The following is a 21,103-nucleotide window of genomic DNA, read 5'->3' as shown; positions in this document are numbered from 1 at the left end:
TCTCCGCTAGATGGCAGCATTGAGCCATGAGATTCCTTTGCTTCTGAGATTCATCCACGATACACCCCCTATAATGAGTGTGTGTGCAGCTCCGTTGGTGGTACTTCAGAGGTGATGTGATGGAGCTGCGCTCCGCAGTGCACCCCGCTACCCCGGATTAATACAACTGTATTTAAATATGGATTTAAAACATTTCACTGTTCTTGCACAGAGTTTAAAAAATCCCTACATGTAAATTATATGATACCGTGCTGCCTATCATGATACAGTAGGCCTACATGCAATATGGTCAAGGCCCCCAATACCAGATGCAACAAAGCGGTGACATAATATTATGGATCAGACCCCATGTTTGATTTTGGTAGGTTGGTTCGTTTCCTTTAAGACTTTTTTTGCAGAGTATGCAAACATACTGCTTGTGTGCATTACCGAAAATCTCTATAGATTACAATTGCTTCATCTGACCTGTGGTTTTGGACGTCTTGTTTTTGCAAAGAGTAATATTTCTGGTGTCCCCAGAGAGCTCCTCTGTCACATGATACACTTGGCACAGCAAACAAAAGCCAATTGGGCTAGAGTGACACAGGCATGGACATGGCCCGAATATGAGAGCAATGTGCGTTATACTGACAAACAGTTCTGTACACATCAAGAAAAATAACAAAAAGGAACGGGAAGGAGACGATGCCCACAGGCGTGCGTGCCCTCCAAGGGCATAGGTGATCTCCACGCACACGTTACAACGTACAGGAGCTAACCACACACACACACACACACACACACACACACACACACACACACACACATTCACACCGGTCAGGAGCGCAGCAAGAATCGGCCTCGCTCTAGAAGCATGCACGCCCAGCGTCAGTTCAGGATTCCAAGTAGATGGTGTGAGACTGTACAGACTACCATAATAGGAAAAATAGGAGGGGCGAGATGCAAAATGAGAGGGGCGGGTACTCAGACATCCAGACCTGCCCCCTTCTGCAAACTGCAGTTGGATGCTACTCGGAAAATGGGAGGGCCTTGAATTCTCACTGGTCATTGTTGTTGTAGTTCCCCACCCTGTTGCATTTTGGGGCTGTGCCAGTGTCAACACTTATAGCTCGTTCAAAAAGTCGAGAGTCCCAAGAAAGCCGACCTAAAACCTCGGGAAAGTGGGAGTGAACATTTGGTGACAAATGTCAGATCGATAATTATCGAGGTTGATCTCAGGCGGAAGTATAGAACAACGAGTTCCCGAGCTGATGTTTTGTGTGATAGACGGTGGGCTAGATTTCGTAGCTCCTTTAGAAAACGAGTTTCGTTCTCACTCTCGAGTGGCAACTTGATTTTTCTAATATAACCTCCTGACAATATGTAAAGCAATATTCTGGCTGTTGCCACGCTGAAAAGTTGCACGTTTATATTAAAAAATAACGAAAATAAAGAAGACTGGGGGTGACGTCACATAATGCACAGTCAATGGGAAGTCTCCGCCCCTCAACGTTGAAAAGGGAATATTTATCCGCATATCGGGCTTTTTTCATGGGCAGATAATTCACCTAATCATTGAAACAACGTAGGTATTTCATTCCTGACCAGTTTCCTGTTACTGGAAAAAATAACACAGCTTGCATTTCTTTACTGACACGTAGTTTTTTGGCGAATTGATCTACCCCCGTCACCTCATTGCTCTATTGCTTTGAGGGAACAGACCTGTCCTCTTTTTGACATTTATCTCTCGTTGCCCAATGATGGTCAGACAGTCGAACACTAACAGCGAAAAAGAGCACTTCTGAAAGTTTGAGAAAAATATATTTTTTTTGCATGTACACAACAAGTGAGCCCACTTACCCCCAACTTGTAACTTTTTGCCATGAAATCTGACGGTTCCGGGTAGCATGCACGCGCTAGCTGTATTCCGCCTCGTTGACTTTGCATTGACGTGACGTCACTTGGTCGGCTATTATTTGTTGTCATTTTTATAAATCAATGTGCAAGTTTTGAGGATGGCAACAGCCAAAATATTGATTAATGGGTTGTCAGGGGGTTATATAAGCAAAAATAAAGTTGCCACTCGTTAACACCAACGAACTGACAAGATATGAGACTGGGCCCACCACCTATGACAATACACGCATCATTAATATGGCGCCCATGCATGCAACTGGCAAACAGTAGGTGCATTCGAGATGTGTCAACGCATGCATGCGCATTTAGACAGCAATGCACCCTGGATGGAAAATGCTGCATGACGGTTAGATTTCCTGTCAAACTTCGAAATTTCGTCGACGTTGCGTTGACGAGGTGACATGTCACATGGTGTAAAACTATCGCGGGATGAATGCGGCTGCAGTCAGATCTTGCAACCTCTGCAGTTGCTTATCCCCTTCAACGCTCGTCGGCGGACTGCCTCCGAGGTCACGCGCCCATGAACTGGTTGGTCAACAACTCACTCACGTGTGTATATGGGTCTTGTCTCACACCTCTACACAAGTTTGCGCAGGTCCCCACTTCAGCTCCTCCTCACTGCCTGTCCCCCCACTCCTCACACGTGGTGTGTTAGTAGAGCAAACCGGTGCGAGCTCATCGTCTCGTTCATATTTGTGGCCGACTGCAAATGCGCTGTATTTAATAACACCCACATCGTGACAACAAGTTCTCGCTGACGTGCCTTGCGCAACGTCGACGCTCGCAACAAAGTCGTATGCGCTTAGTATCATAAATGCTAAAATATCGTCTTGTAATCACAACACCAGTTAATGTAATTCAATTGCAGATGCACATATGACAGCAATGCTGGTCTCTGACTGTTTAATTTAGCTTACTTCAGCTAAAATGATATGTCGTGGGTGTGGAGGCTCAAGTGGAGGTGAAAAAAAGAAAAGAGAACCAAAACAAAACATGCATGCTTCCCGATTGTTCCGGGATGCGAGTTTGCGAAACATAGCACGATATTGCGCCCAACCGCGTTTGGTGTCTCCGATTGGCTACAATGGCTCCCTTGTTCCTCCTCTCTAATCGCTTTCATTTGACAGCAAGAATGTCAACTCTCGCTCAAAGCAGGCTTGCAGAACATTCGTGTACAAATAATTTGGCCGATCTCTTGAAACAGACACTAAAAGTAGGGTAACAAACAAAAAGTAGGCTACCCAAACCATTTACGATGCAGTAGGCCTACACAAATGCCGTGTCGTATTTCATTTTAGCGTGGTTTGGCATATCTCTTGAAACAAATGTGCCAAGTCAAACAAACGTAGCCATAGCCTACCCAACGATAGCCTTGCAAGCCATCCTACGTAGGCCTACTTCCGCCAAAGGATTGGCTCCACTACTGTAGTCTGGCCGTGCTTCTCTGTGGAGTGCTTGGAGCAGTAGAATTTTGATCGCAACGCCCCCCCCCCAGAAAACAGCCAATAAGCGAATACGCCCCCCACGTGGGGGCGAAATGGGGAGGATGCTCGTGACAATGACGTACACATCTGCGCCAGAGCCATTGGTCTGCGCTATGTTGTTGTTGAGTAACTGCCAACGATTGGGTGAGAGGTGTCCAATAATTTCAAACCATAACTGAATGCAAACTTCCTGCTTCCTACAATCGCTTCAGAGCAAACAAATGGCAGACCATAAATACGAAATGAAATGATATAATGGGATGGTCAGGACCAGGCTAACCCAACGATGCAGTGAGCTCCAGTATTTGATTTCATTTTTATTTACATAGCCTAATAGCCTCGATAAAAGCGTCAGCTAAATGCAATGTAATGTAGCCTAATCCTAACTGCATAAACTCCTGTGTTTATACAAATGCTGTATCATGTCATTTTATTATGGTTTGGCTCATCTCATGAAACAGATGACACTAAAAAGCATAAACAAAAGCAGGCCAACGATGCAATACAAATGACGTTTCTTACAATTTCATTTTATTCACATTATCCAAACCTCGAGGTGATCTGGTAAGTTGTCCACCGAGTCCATGACACATGTGGTGGCAAATGTAGGATTTACCTTCTATTTATTATGTCGGTAAATCCATCTGGTGGTATTAGGAACAGCATTCTGCATATCAATTCATCCCCACTTCTGTAGATCTAACATTAACACATGGATACTTTGATAAGGTCTGTAATGAAACACTGAAATTGCGGTGATAGTTTTCTGTTGTCTAAGTACCTCAGTTTTAAGCAACTTTGCCTGTGACCTGACAAAAAATAGGTGGTGTCATGAATGACAGACACGGCATATTGGATTGTAGAAAATGTATTAAATAGCCTAGTAGGCCTATTTGGAACAAGGTATAAATCAGATTTCAAGGAGTGAAACTGCTACAGTGGCAAATCAACACAATGATGAAAGACAAGGCATATTGCATTGTAGAAAATGTATGAAATAGCATTTGGAACAAGGTATACATCAGATTTCAAGGAGTGAAACTGCTGCAGTGCCAAATAGACACCGGGAGGCAAGCAGGCAGAGAGCATAATGAGGAGACAGCAATCACGCAGATCAAATCTAAGCACAAATGTAAAATCAAGCAGCACAGCAAAACAAACCATGATAAACAATGCAACATGATGCACAGCAACATGAGCCAGTATGACAGCAAACCACACCAAAAATGAATAAGCATGCAAAACAACGAAAATGTAAAATCACAAAATGCAGTCAGTTTAAAAACATGCAAAACAACGAAAATGTAAAATCACAAAATGTGGTCAGTTTAAAAACATGCAAACCAAGGAAAATGTAAAATCACAAAATGTGGTCAGTTTAAAAACATGCGAACCAAGGAAAATGTAAAATCACAAAATGTAGTTTGTTTAAATCAAATCCAATATGCCTTGTCTGTCATCATTGTGTTGATTTGCCACTGTAGCAGTTTCTCTCCTTGAAATCTGATGTAGGCTATAGGCCAGTGGTGAAGTCTGTGTAGAACGCGGGTATATGGAGTATACCCACTTCTAAATTTCAGGGATTTCAGTATACCCACTTAAAATTGATTGCTCCATTGTTTTGAATAGCACAAATATTTACAGTATACCCACTTCAAAAAATGCTCAAATATACAGTATACCCACCATAAAAAAGTAGACTAGGCCTACACCAATAGGCCTACCTTGTTCCAAATACTATTTAATATATTTTCTACAATCCAATATGCCTTGTCTTTCATCATTGTGTTGATTTGCCACTAAGAGTTGACATTCTTGCTGTCAAGTGAAAGCCATCAAAGGAGAGGAACAAGGGAGCCGTTGTAGCCAATCGGAGACACCAAACGCGGTTGGGCGCAATATCGTCCTATGTTTCGCAAACTCGCTTCCGGGATCAGTGGCGTTCATGCGCCAAAGTCCAGAACTCGGTTGTCATGAGCAGTGTCGTCAGCTGTCTCGAGAGGTCCCGATATCGTGGGCACCATTAGCTTGCAGACTTTGGAAAGACTACGCGTACCGAAAAAGACACATAGACCTCCATTTGAGTCGAGTGGATTCTCCAGCCAGTAACCAGCCATCATGGCACAGTGGTTACGCCTTCAGCAACTGGACGCCAAGTACCTGGAGCAGTTGGACCAGCTGTACGATGACACCTTCCCCATGACCGTGCGACAGTACCTCAGTGCCTGGATTGAGAGCCACGACTGGTGAGCAGTACAGAGCACATTAGATGAATAGATTAGAGTAGTTGTCACTTTTACACTTTTTAAGGGGGTGGGGTAGGGTGGGCATATGGAACTAGGACCATACTATGGACCACAGTACATTGTGACAAAAGACTTTAAAAAGCTAATCTCAAGAGGGCATTTTTTTGTCCAATAGGGTAAATGGGCAGGGTTTTTTTTTTTTTAGCAGAATGTCCCTATTTATTTGTGTACACCTACACTTATGTACCAGGCTTGCTAGTGTAAGAGTAAGCCATTTGAGCATGACCAAGGTCCCTGTCCACGCCTGTTAATCTCAGAAATTGAATAGATTATTTGCATGCTTTTCGATATGGGCACTTTCTGTTAGGGCAGGCCACACCCTCCCACACCTTGTATGCATTCACAAACACACTTTCGATTAGGGTAATAGAGTTACATTGTACTTACCTCATTTGGTACAGTGGGATAATAGTAATAACATGAAATACTTCTATGCACCAGTGTCGCACTGAATTATCCACTTCAACATTGGGCCTCATTACCTCCCTGGGCGAATTCAGCACTTTGGCGAAGTATTATTAAGACCCTTCATAGTAAAATGTAAAGAGCACTTGGATACACAGAAACTACCTAGGTTTAAATCATTAACAATTAATACAGTTGATGTGTAAAACAGATCTCATATGATGAAATCATTGCTAAAGGAAGGAAGTATATTATGAGTCAGATTTACTGGCATGTTTTTCAAGTCTTGCAGCATCTGGACCACGGATATTCTATAGGAAGACTAAATACGTCATCGCGTATTTAAAGCACGTCCGCACAGGTCGGCCATATTAGCCCAGCCTAAACTCTTCATAGACCAGGGTTGCCAGATGTAGCTGATAATACTAAAAAATGCTCAAAAACCACCTGGAGTCAATACATTATACCCAATTTGAACTAGATTACAGTATATTTCTGCACACCTACACAGTAAATGTTGCGGTGTTAATTCAACACTTAAAGAGTTCATTTAAGTCCAAACAATGTCAAATCAACTCTCTGAGTGTTAAATGAACACTGCAGAATTTACTCTGTATAACTCTACTTTAAAGCCCACCAATATCTTTTTTGTAACCCACAGACGCTCAATTTCTTGGGCGGGAAATATTTGGCCACACTGCCATAGACCCTCCCTCACACCTGAAGTAAACTGAAGAATTGAAACGTTGAGACACTGAAAAATGTTTACTGTTGCTTCGCTGAAATATTGACACGTGTATATAGGCTAAATGGTAGGGCTCCTTAAAACTTCAGTGTAGACTAGGGTAAAACGCCCAGGAGACTAATATGCTTACCACAAAAAAATAGATAGGCCTAGACCTGACAGCAAATAAACATTTTAACCATTGCTGTGCTTTACGTTGACGGCATGGATAGTAATTTTACTTTTCCATTCTGGGATATTTGGTATCAGATTTTGTAACACATTGTGGTCTGATTTCACTCCCCCTAGGGGAAGTAATATGTAACTTGGTTTGGATGTCAATCATGGGGTCACAGGTGTTCACCCTATTTTAGGTCACACCTACCACCTATGGGTGCAAACGCCAGTACACGCTGAAGAAGGGCTCTGCCCGAAACGTTCGTGGGCGAATAAACAAAGAAGAAATCTGAAGAGTGCTGTCCTTCGCTTCATTTATTCGCTGAAAATATAAAAGAATACTTTGTGCATTTGTTTATGGGATCTATTTAATTACCTGAATAAGCCTACTAAACTATATTATACATGCTTTTAGACCTATGCATATTAAAATATAATGTAATATAATATAATAATAATATGAATTTTCATCACTATGCAGTATCAACGTATACTTTCGTTTGGATTTTTTAAACCGACCCTTTCGAAAATCGATGGAAATTTGAGGGAATTATGGCCATCTGAAGAGTATATAACACCAAAAACTCACTGCAACTGAGTGAGCCAGCAGGCTGGGCTGACATGACCGCCATGCATGGACGATCGACTTGATTGACGGGAACGCGGATGACGCATCTAGTCTTCCTGTAGGATATCTGTGATCTGGACCCTGTCCTAAAGGTGAAGTCATCACAGGTGGTAACATTGTATTTCTTACCTGCCTTGCCCTTCTGACCTGAAGAACAATCCTCAGAGTTCTGATGCATCACATGCATCAACATGGCATCTAGTGTTGCACCGATACCGATACCAGTATCGGTGGATTGGTGGATCGGCACTTACCGTAAATGGTGGTATCGGTATCGGTATCGGCGAGTTCCAACAAATAGGGCACAGATACCATTTACAGGTGCTTGTGTGACACTTAAACAGCCTTGAAATTAGTTATTTCATAGAGGTATTTAAAAAGTATAAAAAGTTTTGCTGGATTCACTTTGTATTAGTCTTTTTCCTGTTTCACAAAGGCAGCAGCCTGACACAGCCATGCAATGATTTTACATCCAAGTAGTATGCTTTACAGCCCTTCATATATATACATTTCAAATAGGGTGGTATCGGTATCGGTATGGTATCGGTATCGGCCGATACAGCACAGCTTGGTATCGGGTATCGTATCGGGGCCAAAAAATGGTATCGGTGCAACACTAAGCATCGCACATTTAAGTTATTAAGACCTAACAGATCTAAAAAATGCACAGAATTGTCAACATGTCATTTCAAGATGACATCTAACACATATATTTTCTCTGTTCTAATAAAAAATAATAATTGCTCTCTGTTTTATATAGGCTTTGCCAATGATATTGAACCTTGCAAAAAAGAACTACTTCATTTTTGGAAACTATGAACAAACTATTAACTGTGAACAATTATGAACTATGGAAGAAGTAGTTCATTTTGAAATGTGTGAACTGAACTTTGAACTAGTTCCTGTATAGAAAATAAACTTTTCCAACACCACTGTTCCAGTCACCCAGCTTGGACAACCAGCCTGTTATCAAGTTTTGCTAGTCTAGTCAAAAATCTGAATCCATGGATCCAAAACAGTTTTTTTTGTATGTCATCGGAATCAGTGGACTGATTGATTCTAGCAGATGTGCCAAAACCCTGTTCAGAAGTGGGGTTTGTTTTTTTACTTGGCACAGTTTCCTTGTGACTTGGCAGTTCCAGCACAGGTGACTTGGCAGTTCCAGCACAGGTGACTTCACTGAATAATCTGTCATCCCTGTCATGAGTAGGCCTACGTATTACAATCAGCTGATTTAGTCATCTGATTGCATGAACATTATGGCAGGGTTTTATACTTTCTAAAATTAGATACCTCAGCTCTCTAGCTCCACACATTAGTTTCCAAAGGTATTGGAAACACGTCCATTACTTTACTGGGCTTCCTGTTCCGGGAGGTTTTCGAAGTCCTGCCCTTTATATGAGCTTGGTGGTAACACAGCCTGCCCAGGGGTGAGTTTCTGGAAAGCATAGTTGCTAGGCAGTTAGCAACTTGGGTAGTTGCCAATTGGAAAATTGCATCGCAACCAAGAAAGTTGCTGTCAAGAAATGCATCCCTGGTCAGATGTCAAGGTGCCTCGTAGGAGAGTATTACAGTTTTAAAATGGTAACCAAGATGAATCATTTCATGCGTCACCAATGCAACAATGCAGTGGGATGAGGGAACCCCCACTTGTCTCCTGAAGGGGGCATGGCTGTTCATAGACATGCAGCATGGGCATGCATCACCCCCTTTATCAATCGTTTCTGGATTAGTCATTTTCCTAGGAATGTTGACTCTGACCAGGTGAGCAAATCTAGGAATAAAAGAGCCCCGAGGCTTTATCATGAAGGATTTATTTATTTACAACAGCTTTATTTCTGATAACGTGTCAGGATGGTCTCTAAGACAACTTTCATTTCTGAAATTTGTTGTTGATCATTTTGTGTGTGTGTGTGCGCGCGTGTGTGTTCTGGCTCAAAGGGACTATGCGGCCAACGTGGACAATACGTCTCTGGCCACGCTGCGGTTCCATGGCCTGATGAGCCAGCTGGATGACCAGTACGGCCGATTCAACCTGGAGAAAGACTTCCTACAGCAACACAACATCAGGAAGATCAAACGCAACTTACAGGTATGATAGGGCCACATAGTGTTAGCGCTTAATAACACTGCTGAATTTTGAGCTAAGCATTTGTTCAGTATTATTGATGTTGATTGATTACATATGCACTTCATTTTGTATTGTCGGTTTGTTGTCATCCAAATGTGTGTATGTGTGTATCTTTTTATTTGATTCTCTCTCTTCAGGAAAATTTTGAGGCTGACCCCGTCTGCATGGCCATGATCATTAGCCGCAGCCTGAGGGAGGAGAGGCAGATCATCGCCAACGCAGAGCAGGCAGTGGTAAGACCTTCTCATACCTACAGTGGAGTAGAGTAGAGTGCTTTATTGTCACTATATAAAGTGAGATGATGTTTGGAAGCAACCCACAGATGCCCACAAAATTAAAGATAAATTAACAGTATAACTAATGTGATGAGAAAAAAATGAAGCTATAAAATATGCAATCAAGTATTCACATGTCCACACACACACACACACACCAATTTCACACCTTGCAGTAGGCGAGGGAATCGAGAACTGGTTCTGTACTGTTTGATTCCATGAAATCGTTTGGCAGTTTATTTAAGGCTTGAAGTACGTCTGTAACTTTCCAAGGTTACCGTATGCACGCTTGCTGGATTACAGGAAGCACTACTAATTCAGTACAGTATACAAAAGCACCCATTGGTATGAAACACGAACAAGTTTGAGCTTTTTTGTAAAATACACAGCCACTGTGACATCCCCCCGCCCCCTCATCCATGCGTCGGCCTCAGGTCGACATTGACAACTACATTCGCGGTTTGGTTTCATAACTTAACAAAGGAAGACTGTTTGCAGTTTGGATAATATAGGGCCTATTAAAAAGTGGTGGGGAAACCGAAGTAATAACCCATCACTGACATTCGTCAGGATCATCTCCTATATGTCGCAGACATTATTAAATGAAATATTAGGCTATATTCCTCACATAGGCTACTTTCTTTTTGTCTACATCTGGAGCTTCCCACAGTAGACCTGCAGCTCAGCAGCCTTCAGTATTCCCTGCAGACTATGGTCTGAGTTTGCAGAGCCACACAGTTTCCCCTGTGTGACTGGTCATGTCAACTCAGCCTGCTTAGTTATTAGCTTACTGATGTGGTTGCACGCCACTGTCGATGGTACAAACTTGTCACCTTCATTGTTTTGGAAGTTGTAATTACTATCAACAGCCATCAATTACGCCTACAAGCGAGGACTCAACCGTCTGAGGATGGTGAAAATCTGAAAAGTTTCAGTGCCATTCAGGATCCCGGGGTGGGATTTTCCATAGATGGACGTTATGTCTCTTCTTCCACCTGTTGTTCTCAGCTGCATCACAGGTGGAGTTCAATGTGATAAGCTGAAGTGTCACGTCAGTAAAGATGACGGACAGATTGCTTATGTAGCCTATTGCTTATCACATGGACGGATTTCTTGATAAGGAGCATCATTTGAAAACGTGTCTGTTGTGGGGGGTTCCCAGATGGTATTATGAAGGCAAAGGCAAAACATACCAGCTGGTGAGAGATGGATTACTCATAACCAGCATTTGACACTAATACGCATGTATAGGTGTTTACACGTGGCATGGGGGTGTCGTGCCGAAAAGCGAGTCCCTGCCAGAACACGAGTGCCCTCATTGAAACCAATGGAAACCAATGACCAATTTTTCAGATATTTTTTACCCATTTTTGCAGACAAATCCGGAACAATTTAAGATGGAAAGCCTATCAATAATATAAAGCATCTACATTCCTTCTGGAGGTATTACAAAGAGCTGGTTACAATTTCAGTATTATTTCCATAAAAGAATCGAAGAATTGTCATAACAAATGTTACGGTTTCATTCAAATAGCTCATATTAAGTGGAGGACAAGTAATGTTTCATAAGCATATTTTTAGTTCATAAATTATGTAATTCATTCTGCAAAAATTAGTATAATTTTCTCTCCAAAAATGTCATTGGTTTCAATGAGGGCACTCGTGTTCTGGCAGGGACTCACTTTTCGGCACGACAGGTGTCGTGGACAGAAGGGACTCGGTGAATAAAAACAGGGAAACTACAGGTTAACGGTTAGCATAATTCCATCAGTTGGTTAGTAACAGTATTCACTATGACAAATCTATTTACTTTTCCTGTGGTTCACTTGAATTATTTGGTCTTAGTAATGTAGTGTCGTTTTCACCCCATTCCCCTTTTTCCCCTCTGTACCTGTCTGTTTCCCTCTGTACCTGTCTGTTCCTTCGCCGTAATTCAGAAATCGGAGCAGAGCTCACACTGCGACATGGTGGTGGAGAAACACAAGGAGCTGGACAACAAAGTCAAAGACATCAAGAACCGCGTGCAGGTGAGGAAACCAGTGAGATGCCAGACACCTTGAGGCAGTCTGTGAAACCTTGACAATTTAAAGTTTTTCACGTGTTTATGTTTTTACATTCAAATTTGAATTTAAATACATTCATGTGAAACGCAAATAAAAAAGCAGTAAACAAATTGTAGACAAGAATAGTAAATAGTGTTCATCTCTGTAGCGAAGGGGAGTAGAGTTGCCCAGCTGGGACTCGAACCCAGACCTTCTGGGGTAGTAAACCAGGGCTCTGACCGCTACACCAAAGAGCCAGGCTCATTGGCATGTTAGTCAGAACACACCCACAACCCTAGTGATGGTCACTCCATCACACTGCCTTCCCCTTCGGGAAGCGCACCCGTGCGCTTCACACACTCATGGTGTCCCTCACGCAACTGCCCATCATGCTTCTCCCATCCAGTGTGCCCCATCATCAATGCTTCACCCATCACTGGGGTCCCTCACACCAGGGTCACCAATCCTGGAGGTCCCTCACATGGAATTATGGCTCACACACAATGGGTACGCTTCCGATGGCCTCACGATACCATCCCACTTCCGACACCATTTGTAGCGAAGGGGAGTAGAGTTGCCCAGCTGGGCAACTCTACTCCCCAGCCCCAGTTTACTACCCCAGAAGGTCTGGGTTCGAGTCCCAGCTGGGCAACCCTACTCCCCTTCGCTACAATCTCAAAGAACGAAGGGTTCTCTAAATGGCCTATCACATGTAGTGTTTCCCATGGACCTCTCTGCAGACTGTGTGTGGGTGAGTGTGTGTGTGAGTCTATACTCACCTGTACTCACACTGATGTTCTAGGAGACTGAAACCAACATCAAATCCCTGGAAGATCTGCAGGATGACTACGACTTCAAGAAGAAAGACTTATCCGGCCGAGGTGAGACAAGAAACTATGTTACATTACACTGCATTCAGTTTTAGTTTCTTGGTTTATTTAATCAGGGACCATGTGCAAAGTACATTAGTTACATAGTAAAAGACCTGCACCAGATTATAGCTAAAAGCTCATTTCCATCTGCAGTCTCTAAAGTCATCTAATTCCTAATTCTAATTCATCTAATTCTCTAATTTCATCACATTAGATTCAGGTTAGCTGACGCTTTTATCCAAAGCGACTTAGATATTCACAGGGTATTGGTTACAGTTCCTGGAGCGGTGTGGGGATAGGTGTCTCGGTCAAGGGCACTTCAGTTCCAGTTTTAACTTGTGTGTGTGATGAAGGTTAAAAGCTCAATTACGGAATACCGCACCAAAGTACACACAAAGTCTTTGTCTGTGTAAAGATGTTAGTTTTTTGTTTGAACTACGATGTTGTAGGCCACCCTCTTCTTGTTATTTATGAAGTATTAGGCCTACTTTGTGGAATGGAATGGCTTTTGAAACCTGTGTAGCCATTGAAAGCTATGTACCAATGTGTCAAAGGAGGGACAGGGTTGTGATTTCTGCTTTGTTTGAATAGACGTTGTGGATGACTTCAAAAGCAATTTGGTCTTAAAATCATGTTTCCCTACCATGTTTGAACATCAGCACATCAGAAGGCTAATGACGTTCTAGAATCATAAGTGGGCAATAACAAGCTTTGACTTCCAGTTTAGTGGAAGTGGAACGCTTGCATGCTGACTTATTGTCAGATTTTGCAAAAGACAAATATAAATTGGAATAAACTATTTATTCCAATAATCAGTTTTTTTTTTACAATAATTGGTTTATTGTCACCATGGTGACACGCTCAGTAACTCACGTCCCCTTTGCAGAGGAGGTGAAGGACTCGATTCAGAAGGAGGACCTTCAAATCCGCAGTCTCTTCATGAACCTCAACAACAAGCGAAAGGTGTGAGAACACACACACACACACACACACACACACACACACACACACACACACACACACACACACACACACACACAGAGAGAGAAGCAGTACCTTCCAGTGCAGGGTCACACTGGGTCAGGAATGCTTTAAAATGATAAGCCTTGACTTCTGGAATGCGTGTATTTGTGTGTGCGTGGGTTTGCGTGTGCGTGCTTTTGTACGTACACGTACGTGCATCCTCCTCTTGGAAATTATAAGGTGACAAGTCTAAATTAATCCCTGTGAACTTGAACAGCAGACAAAAATAGGGCATGAAAATGATATCATGATTATGTGATGAGAACAAATTCTGGCTGAGGTTGACAGTCCATGCTAGAGACTTCGACTTGAGTCACATGGCCTGGGGAGTATTCCAAGTACCTGGCCCAGTTATGCTAAGTCAACCTTGAGGTAGTGTTAAATCCCCTAATAGAAGAGGCTGGGCTCCTCCTTTTCTTAACTAAATGACGCTAATCTATTAGCAGGATTAGCACTTCCTGTAGGCCCCCTTGCCAGGTTTATCACTTAACAATGTTCTTGGAATACTTGGTCTCAAGTCAGACTGTTTTGATGACCTTAGACTTGACTTGGCTAAATTAGGAATGACTTGCGATTTTGACTTTGACTTGAACTTTGAAGAATACACTTAGCGTAGAATACATGGTGACTGGTTAACACAGGGGACACATACACACAAATTTGGCCAAGCGAAGCAAATTTCATCATCTAATCATATGTGGAAAGCAAAGCTGGGTGAAGGCAAGTGGACAGGGACGAGGCAAAGTGAAAATATTCGGCCAAGTTTAATATTATGCAAATCAGGGGTGGATTGGCTTGGTGAATTGACTTGGCCTTGCACTTGAGTGTTAAGACTTGAGACTTATTTGTGACTTGCAAATTAGTATTTGATTATATACCCAATATTATAATAAAACAGCAAGTGTTGAACCTGGCGACTGCTGTAGTCATCTGTAGTACAATACAGTATAGCCTACATATAAATATATCCCCTTAAGACGCGGCTTTATACATTTGTTGTTACCAGTATGGTAATGACCAAGTCGTGGTGCATTACTTAAGGGTCTGTGTTGTGTCATAGTATTGTAGTGCTGTGGTAGTTACATTTCAATGACTATTACAGCGTGCCACTGGAGGTACAGCGCGCATTAAGGGGCTACTATATTACAGTGTCTATATACCCTTACGAAAATGGACCATGGTTTATTATGGTATTACTATGATTATCATGGTTCTACCATGGTATGTCATGATTACTCTAATTACGCTAAGTACTCTGAACCTACCATAATTGTACTATGGCGTACTATGGTATTACTGTGATGTTTATGTAGTAACATGGTTCTACCATGGTATGTCATGATTACTATACCCTTACGAAAATCGACCATGGGTGTAATGCAGTAACCATGATTTTACCACATTTCATGGTGATTCTACTATCAGCCAACCATAGTTCTAGTACGGTAGCTGTTATAGTAGTAGCCCTCACAAAGATTAATCATGGTTCTGCTATGAAAACTAATCATGGCTTTACCATAGATTTACCATGGATTATAATTAATAATGGTTTTTAGTGTAACCATGACAACCATGGTTTGTGACTATGGTTTAACTAACTAGTGTACTCTTTGCCATAAACCATGGTTCCCCCAAAACCATGGTTTTAAAAAACATGGTGGGGGAAGGGGTGCATGGTTAAACCATTGTCACGAACCATAGAAACAGGAAACCCCTGAATAACTACATGTAAATAGCCATGGTGTAATGGCTAGGGAGTTGGACTCTAGATCACAGGGTTGCAGATTCGAATTCTGCCCTCACCAATCCGTAGACCTCCATCCATGACTTTAGTGCCCTTGAGCAAGTAACCTAACATTGACCGATGGACTGTAACCAAAAGCCTGTAAGTCGCTTCGCATAAAAAAAAGTGTCAGCTCACTGTTATGTAATGAATAACTATTAATCATGGTTAGTTATAATAGTAAAACCATGGTTAATTTTTGCATAGTTAAACGATGGTAAATCCATAGTTAAACCATGGTTAAATCTAGTTAAACCACGGTCAAATCATAGTTAAATCAAGGTTGAACTATAGTCAATCAATGGTCAAACCAAAATCACAAACCATGCTCAAAAAATTGTGACAACTATGAGTAACTAAAAACCATGGTTCAGTTCTTATAGTAAAACCATGGTCCATTTATCTGTGTGTGTATGTGTGTGTGTGTGTGTGTGTGTGTGTGTGTGTGTGTGTGTGTGTGTGTGTGTGTGTGTGTGTGTGTGTGTGTGTGTGTGTGTGTGTGTGTGTGTGTGTAATGTCCAGTCCAGCTCAGTAGAGATGGCAGATGTTACATTCAGCTCCATGTATAATATATGTAATATAATAATAATAATAATAATAATAATAATAATAATAATAATAACTAGATTGCATTCTCACAGAAAATGCTGGAAGCGGGCTTGCCTTTTGGGGCAGAGATGAGCAGTTTTATTTTTGATATCTCTATCCCTAAATTAAAAACAAACTACTATTGAGAAAACAAAGCTAAAAGAAATGTTGGAAAAAATCCAGTCAGAAGTTATGGGCCAAACAATTCAGCCATCTTGGATTCAGCCATCTTTAAAGTGTTGTAGCTCCGCGTTTTTGGGATATACTAAATGACATACATGGTATTTTAAATTGGCTAAGGAACACTGCATATGATATAATTTTGAAAATCAACATGGGTCCGAGTGGGATTCGAACTCACAACCTCCATATCTGTGATCCAGCACCTTTGCCATTGATACTAAATGACATACATGGTATTTTAAGTTGGCTAAGAAACACTGCATATGATATAATTTTGAAAATCAACATGGGTCTGAGTGGGATTTGAACTCCCAACCTCCATATCTGTAATCCAGCACCTTTGCCATTGATACTAAATGACATACATGGTATTTTAAGTTGGCTAAGGAACACTGCATATGATATAATTTTGAAAATCAACATGGGTCCAAGTGGGATTCGAACTCCCAACCTCCATATCTCTAATTCAACACCTTCACCATTGGGCCAAGCAAGACAATATCATATTGCATTGAAGAGCTGAACAATAGACTTCTAGAACTGTAGTCCAGCTGCTCGTTAAGAATAGAATGTTCAGAGAAAGTGACAGTTGAGATGGAACCCTTTATTGGCAGCACCTGTTGAGACGAAATAAACGGAGTCAAATCGTAACGCCAAAACGTTGAATGCCTGCTTATCACCCTTAGCAACAGTATCTCTGGTATGGTGCTCAAAGGCAGACTGCAGAATCAATCCAATCCAATCCAATTGGCTCCAATTGGCTCCAGTTGGCTTCATTAGTCTTTGAATGAAGTTTATAGGTTAAACGGTTCAGTCACAAATGAACCTCTTGTGGAACATGTGCTGACCTCTTGAAAAAGGCACTTCAAGAGTCAATGGGAAAAGCAATGGGGCCAGGGTCCGTGAACCGTTCGTTCTTTTGTATTTCAATTTAGAATCAAATAACAAAAAACGGAAAAACAGCTGGTTATTTCATTATTTCTTTTTAGTGATAGACGAAAAAACAAATTTTAATCTGTATTTCCAAATTTTATTTTCTACTTCATTTCAAAATAACGCCAATGAAAAAAAGGTTGACGTGCTATTTTAAATTTTTTATCTTTTCATCTCTCGGCCGTATGTGCCCCGGAAGTTATAGCCTACAAGCCATGGTGCTGAAATCGAGGCACCAAAGATTCTTTTAATTCTAACGTCTCTGGCGGCACAACTCTTATGTGTGAAGCACGTTACAGTTTCATGAGTGAATAGGTACAGTCAGTCTACAAAAGACCAAACAATACAACCAAAAAACACTGTTGTACTCTTTGCCGACATAAGGCTCTCACATGCACGTCACAAAACAATAATTCACGCGGCGGGACTATTTTGATTATATTCCTTCCAGAAAATGTCAAAATGACACAAAAATCTGTAATTTGCATTGTCCATAATTATACCAAACTAAAACAAAAGTATACACGTAGAAGATAGTCCACGTTACAAAACTTCAACAAAAATGCGAGCCATAGCCTATCACAAATGAAGGCCATCCAAAATGCTGGTTTATTGAGGCAATTACCACAAAATCAATAGTTTTACACTGGAAAATGAAATATGCGCGTAAGCATTGTGTAGGTTTACACAAATTACAGTGATAAACATATCCAGGTCAAAATTATAACAGGAAAAGACGGACAATGACAAAGGGAATGAATTCGCCAGGAAGACAGAATTTATTTGGCAAACTAGAGACTTTCTCAAAAGAATTCTTGGCATTAGATCTGATGGCTAGTGGGGGAAAGAGGGCAATTCTTTCCGAGAGTCCAACAACAACACAATATCAAAATGTCATGGTGGACGCGACCACCTGCCACCAAAAGTCAGCTCCTTTCGGTTCCTAGAAAACAGATGCCTTAAATAATAATAATAATAATCCAGATCCCATTCGGCTACTATAGGCTATCTCCACATTGTTCCATAAGACAGCTTCGCTGATAAGCCTAGCTAATAGCTGTAGTAAGCCCACAAGACACCAAAACAGTGTTCGGTGGTCGTTGTCTATTACAAAACTGTTAATAAAACCTAGGGTCTTCAGGTAGCCTAGGCCTACGACATTTAAAACTATGTCAGTCGTGCGCGCCGCTGTCAAATGAGAGTCACGAGAAACGCGGTGAGGCGCAAGAGCGTCCTGTGTTTCGCAACATCGCCAACGGCAGGGGCAAACGCTAGTACTTCCAGGGCACATAAGGCTGAGAGATGAAAATATCAAAAATTAAAAATAGCACATCGGCTTTTTTTCATTGCCGTTGTTTTGAAATGAAGTAAAAAAATAAATTTTGGAAATTCAGATCGAAATTTGTTTTTTCGTTTGTCACCAAAACGAAATAATGAAATAACCAGCCGTTTTTTTGTTTTTTGCTATTTGGTTCTGAATCGAAAAACAAAAGAACGAATGGTACACGGACCGGCCAGCCCTGCTGTTTTTACACACCTGCCATTTAAAAAGTAATAGGAGTTCGGACATGAAACTTTCACAGTTTAGGGACATCTCATAGAACTCGCTAACAACGCGTCAATTAAACTTCTAGGTGAAAGTGTTGATGTTTTATGACCGAAAAAGCCTCCTACACTCTGATCTGTAGACTGGCGGAACCTTGGTTCATGAAGGTTCTACCATTGTTTTCAATGGACCCAAACTTGCACAAAATCGCCAAAAACGGAAAAACGACAAGAGACACGGACACGCTATAGCAGAACAAATGATCTCCAAGCCGAGCCGGTCGTTTTAGTGTTTGAACGGTGTCTCTTTCTCGAAAGGCCTAGGAGGAGATCCATCTTCAATTTTTACTGCCCTGCACAAGAAAGCAACCAAAGCAAGCAAGCAATCAAGCATAATAAACGTACTTAAAGATTACTAGAATCGGGCCTTGCTCTGCAAGCCTGCTTAATAATAAACAATACTTAGAGATTACTATAAGCGTGGCAAGCCCGCTTAATAATATTCTAATATACAGGACGTGTTGAGCCAGATGGCGGGGGTTTTGAACCTGGCAGAGCAGATTGGCTACGACCTGATCAACGTGGAGCTGCCCGAGTGGAGGCAGCGCCAGCAGATGGCCAGCATTGGGGGACCGCCCAACGTCTGCCTCGACCAGCTGCAGAACTGGTGAGTTACATATGTGTGTATACCCCCATAATGTCTTGTCATCCTCTCTGTCCCATTTAACTAAAGCATACTTCCTGCTGTGCCCTGGTATAGTAGCCTAGCCCTAGTCGGATTGCACAATATCAGCACAATTTTGTAACAGGAGGTGAATGGGTAAGGCGGATCGAGTAGGATTGAACTATGACTCGGGCCAGTATCGGTTCAATTTATCCTGATGGGTAAAATTTTGATCATCATACGTAAGTGATCAGATACCCCAAAGGTGGGGCTTTCAGGAGAGCACAAATCAGAGTTGTGGTTGGGGTGAATTGGTACCTTCCATCTCTGGTACCTTCCATCTCTCTTATATATTTATATGTTTAGTTTAACTGCACAATGGGTCAAACACAATTTCAAACTTCTCTGCGAACCCTGTTACATAGATTTTTGATAAAGGACACTTGACTTGACTTGACAATGAAGTACACTTGACTTGACTTGACTTGACTTAACTTGATTGAAATCTCCGGTCATTTTGAATGAGATGATTGTAGTTGTTGCAGTGGAAGATGTAATGTAATTTAATTGACATTAGTAATCTAATTGGCCATTAGTATTGCATGTGATGTAATTAGACCTTGTTAGAATCAGCAGATGGAGATTGGTATCCTCCTGTTCCCAGGCAACCTGTTGGAACAAGTGTGTGTGTGTGTGAGTGAGTGAGTGAGTGAGTGAGTGAGTGAGTGAGTGAGTGAGTGAGTGAGTGAGTGAGTGAGTGAGTGAGTGAGTGTGTGTGTGTGTGTGTGTGTGTGTGTGTGTGTGTGTGTGTGTGTGTGTGTGTGTGTGTGTGTGTGTGTGTGTGTGTGTGTGTGTGTGTGTGTACATGCATCTGTTCCTTCAGTTTCACAGTGGTCGCGGAGTGTCATCTGCCAGTGTATGTATATTGTCTGTTTATGTACTTGCGCGTGTGTGTTTGTGTTCCCCCAGATTCATGGTGTTGTCTTCTGCAGGTGAACATACAGTACTGCCAGTGTACTTACGTGTTTGTGTGTGTGTGTGTGTGTGTGTGTGTGTGTGTGTGTGTGTGTGTGTGTGTGTGTGTGTGTGTGTGTGTGTGTGTGTGTGTGTGTGTGTGTGTGTGTGTGTGTGTGTGTGTGTGTGTGTGTGTGTGTGTGTGTTTTCTCTCCTCCAGGTTCACAGTGGTGGCTGAGTGTCTTCTACAGGTTCGTCAGCAGCTTAAGAAGCTTCTGGAACTAGAGCAGAAGTACACGTATGAGCAGGACCCCATCACTCAGAGCAAGGTGTCCCTGGACGAGAGGACATTCGCACTCTTCAAAAACCTCATCCTCCAGTGAGAGAACACACACACACTCATACTCACACTCATACTCACACACACACTCACACTCACACCCACACCTTTCTTTTCAAAAACCTTATCCTCAAGTCAGAGAACGCTTGT

At 41.9% G+C, this 21,103-nt stretch overlaps 1 protein-coding gene across 1 annotated transcript in view; it reads left to right on the top strand.

Annotated features, from left to right (window-relative positions):
* Positions 1 to 5,318: 5,318 nt before the first annotated feature.
* LOC134459198 (signal transducer and activator of transcription 1-like) overlaps positions 5,319 to 21,103 on the top strand; it is a 35,792-nt gene continuing 20,007 nt past the window's right edge. The window contains exons 1-8 of the mRNA XM_063211491.1: positions 5,319 to 5,626; positions 9,562 to 9,712; positions 9,889 to 9,984; positions 11,964 to 12,053; positions 12,871 to 12,949; positions 13,827 to 13,903; positions 19,511 to 19,662; positions 20,834 to 20,992. Coding sequence (XP_063067561.1) covers positions 5,499 to 5,626; positions 9,562 to 9,712; positions 9,889 to 9,984; positions 11,964 to 12,053; positions 12,871 to 12,949; positions 13,827 to 13,903; positions 19,511 to 19,662; positions 20,834 to 20,992 — 932 coding nt within the window. The 5' untranslated portion in view covers positions 5,319 to 5,498. The remainder of the gene's footprint in view (positions 5,627 to 9,561; positions 9,713 to 9,888; positions 9,985 to 11,963; positions 12,054 to 12,870; positions 12,950 to 13,826; positions 13,904 to 19,510; positions 19,663 to 20,833; positions 20,993 to 21,103) is intronic.

Source organism: Engraulis encrasicolus, chromosome 12 (genome assembly GCF_034702125.1).
Source record: "Engraulis encrasicolus isolate BLACKSEA-1 chromosome 12, IST_EnEncr_1.0, whole genome shotgun sequence".
Taxonomy (NCBI): Eukaryota; Metazoa; Chordata; class Actinopteri; order Clupeiformes; family Engraulidae; genus Engraulis; species Engraulis encrasicolus.
The sequence above is the reverse complement of the archived record's forward strand: the minus strand, read 5'-3'. Positions and strand labels throughout refer to the sequence as shown.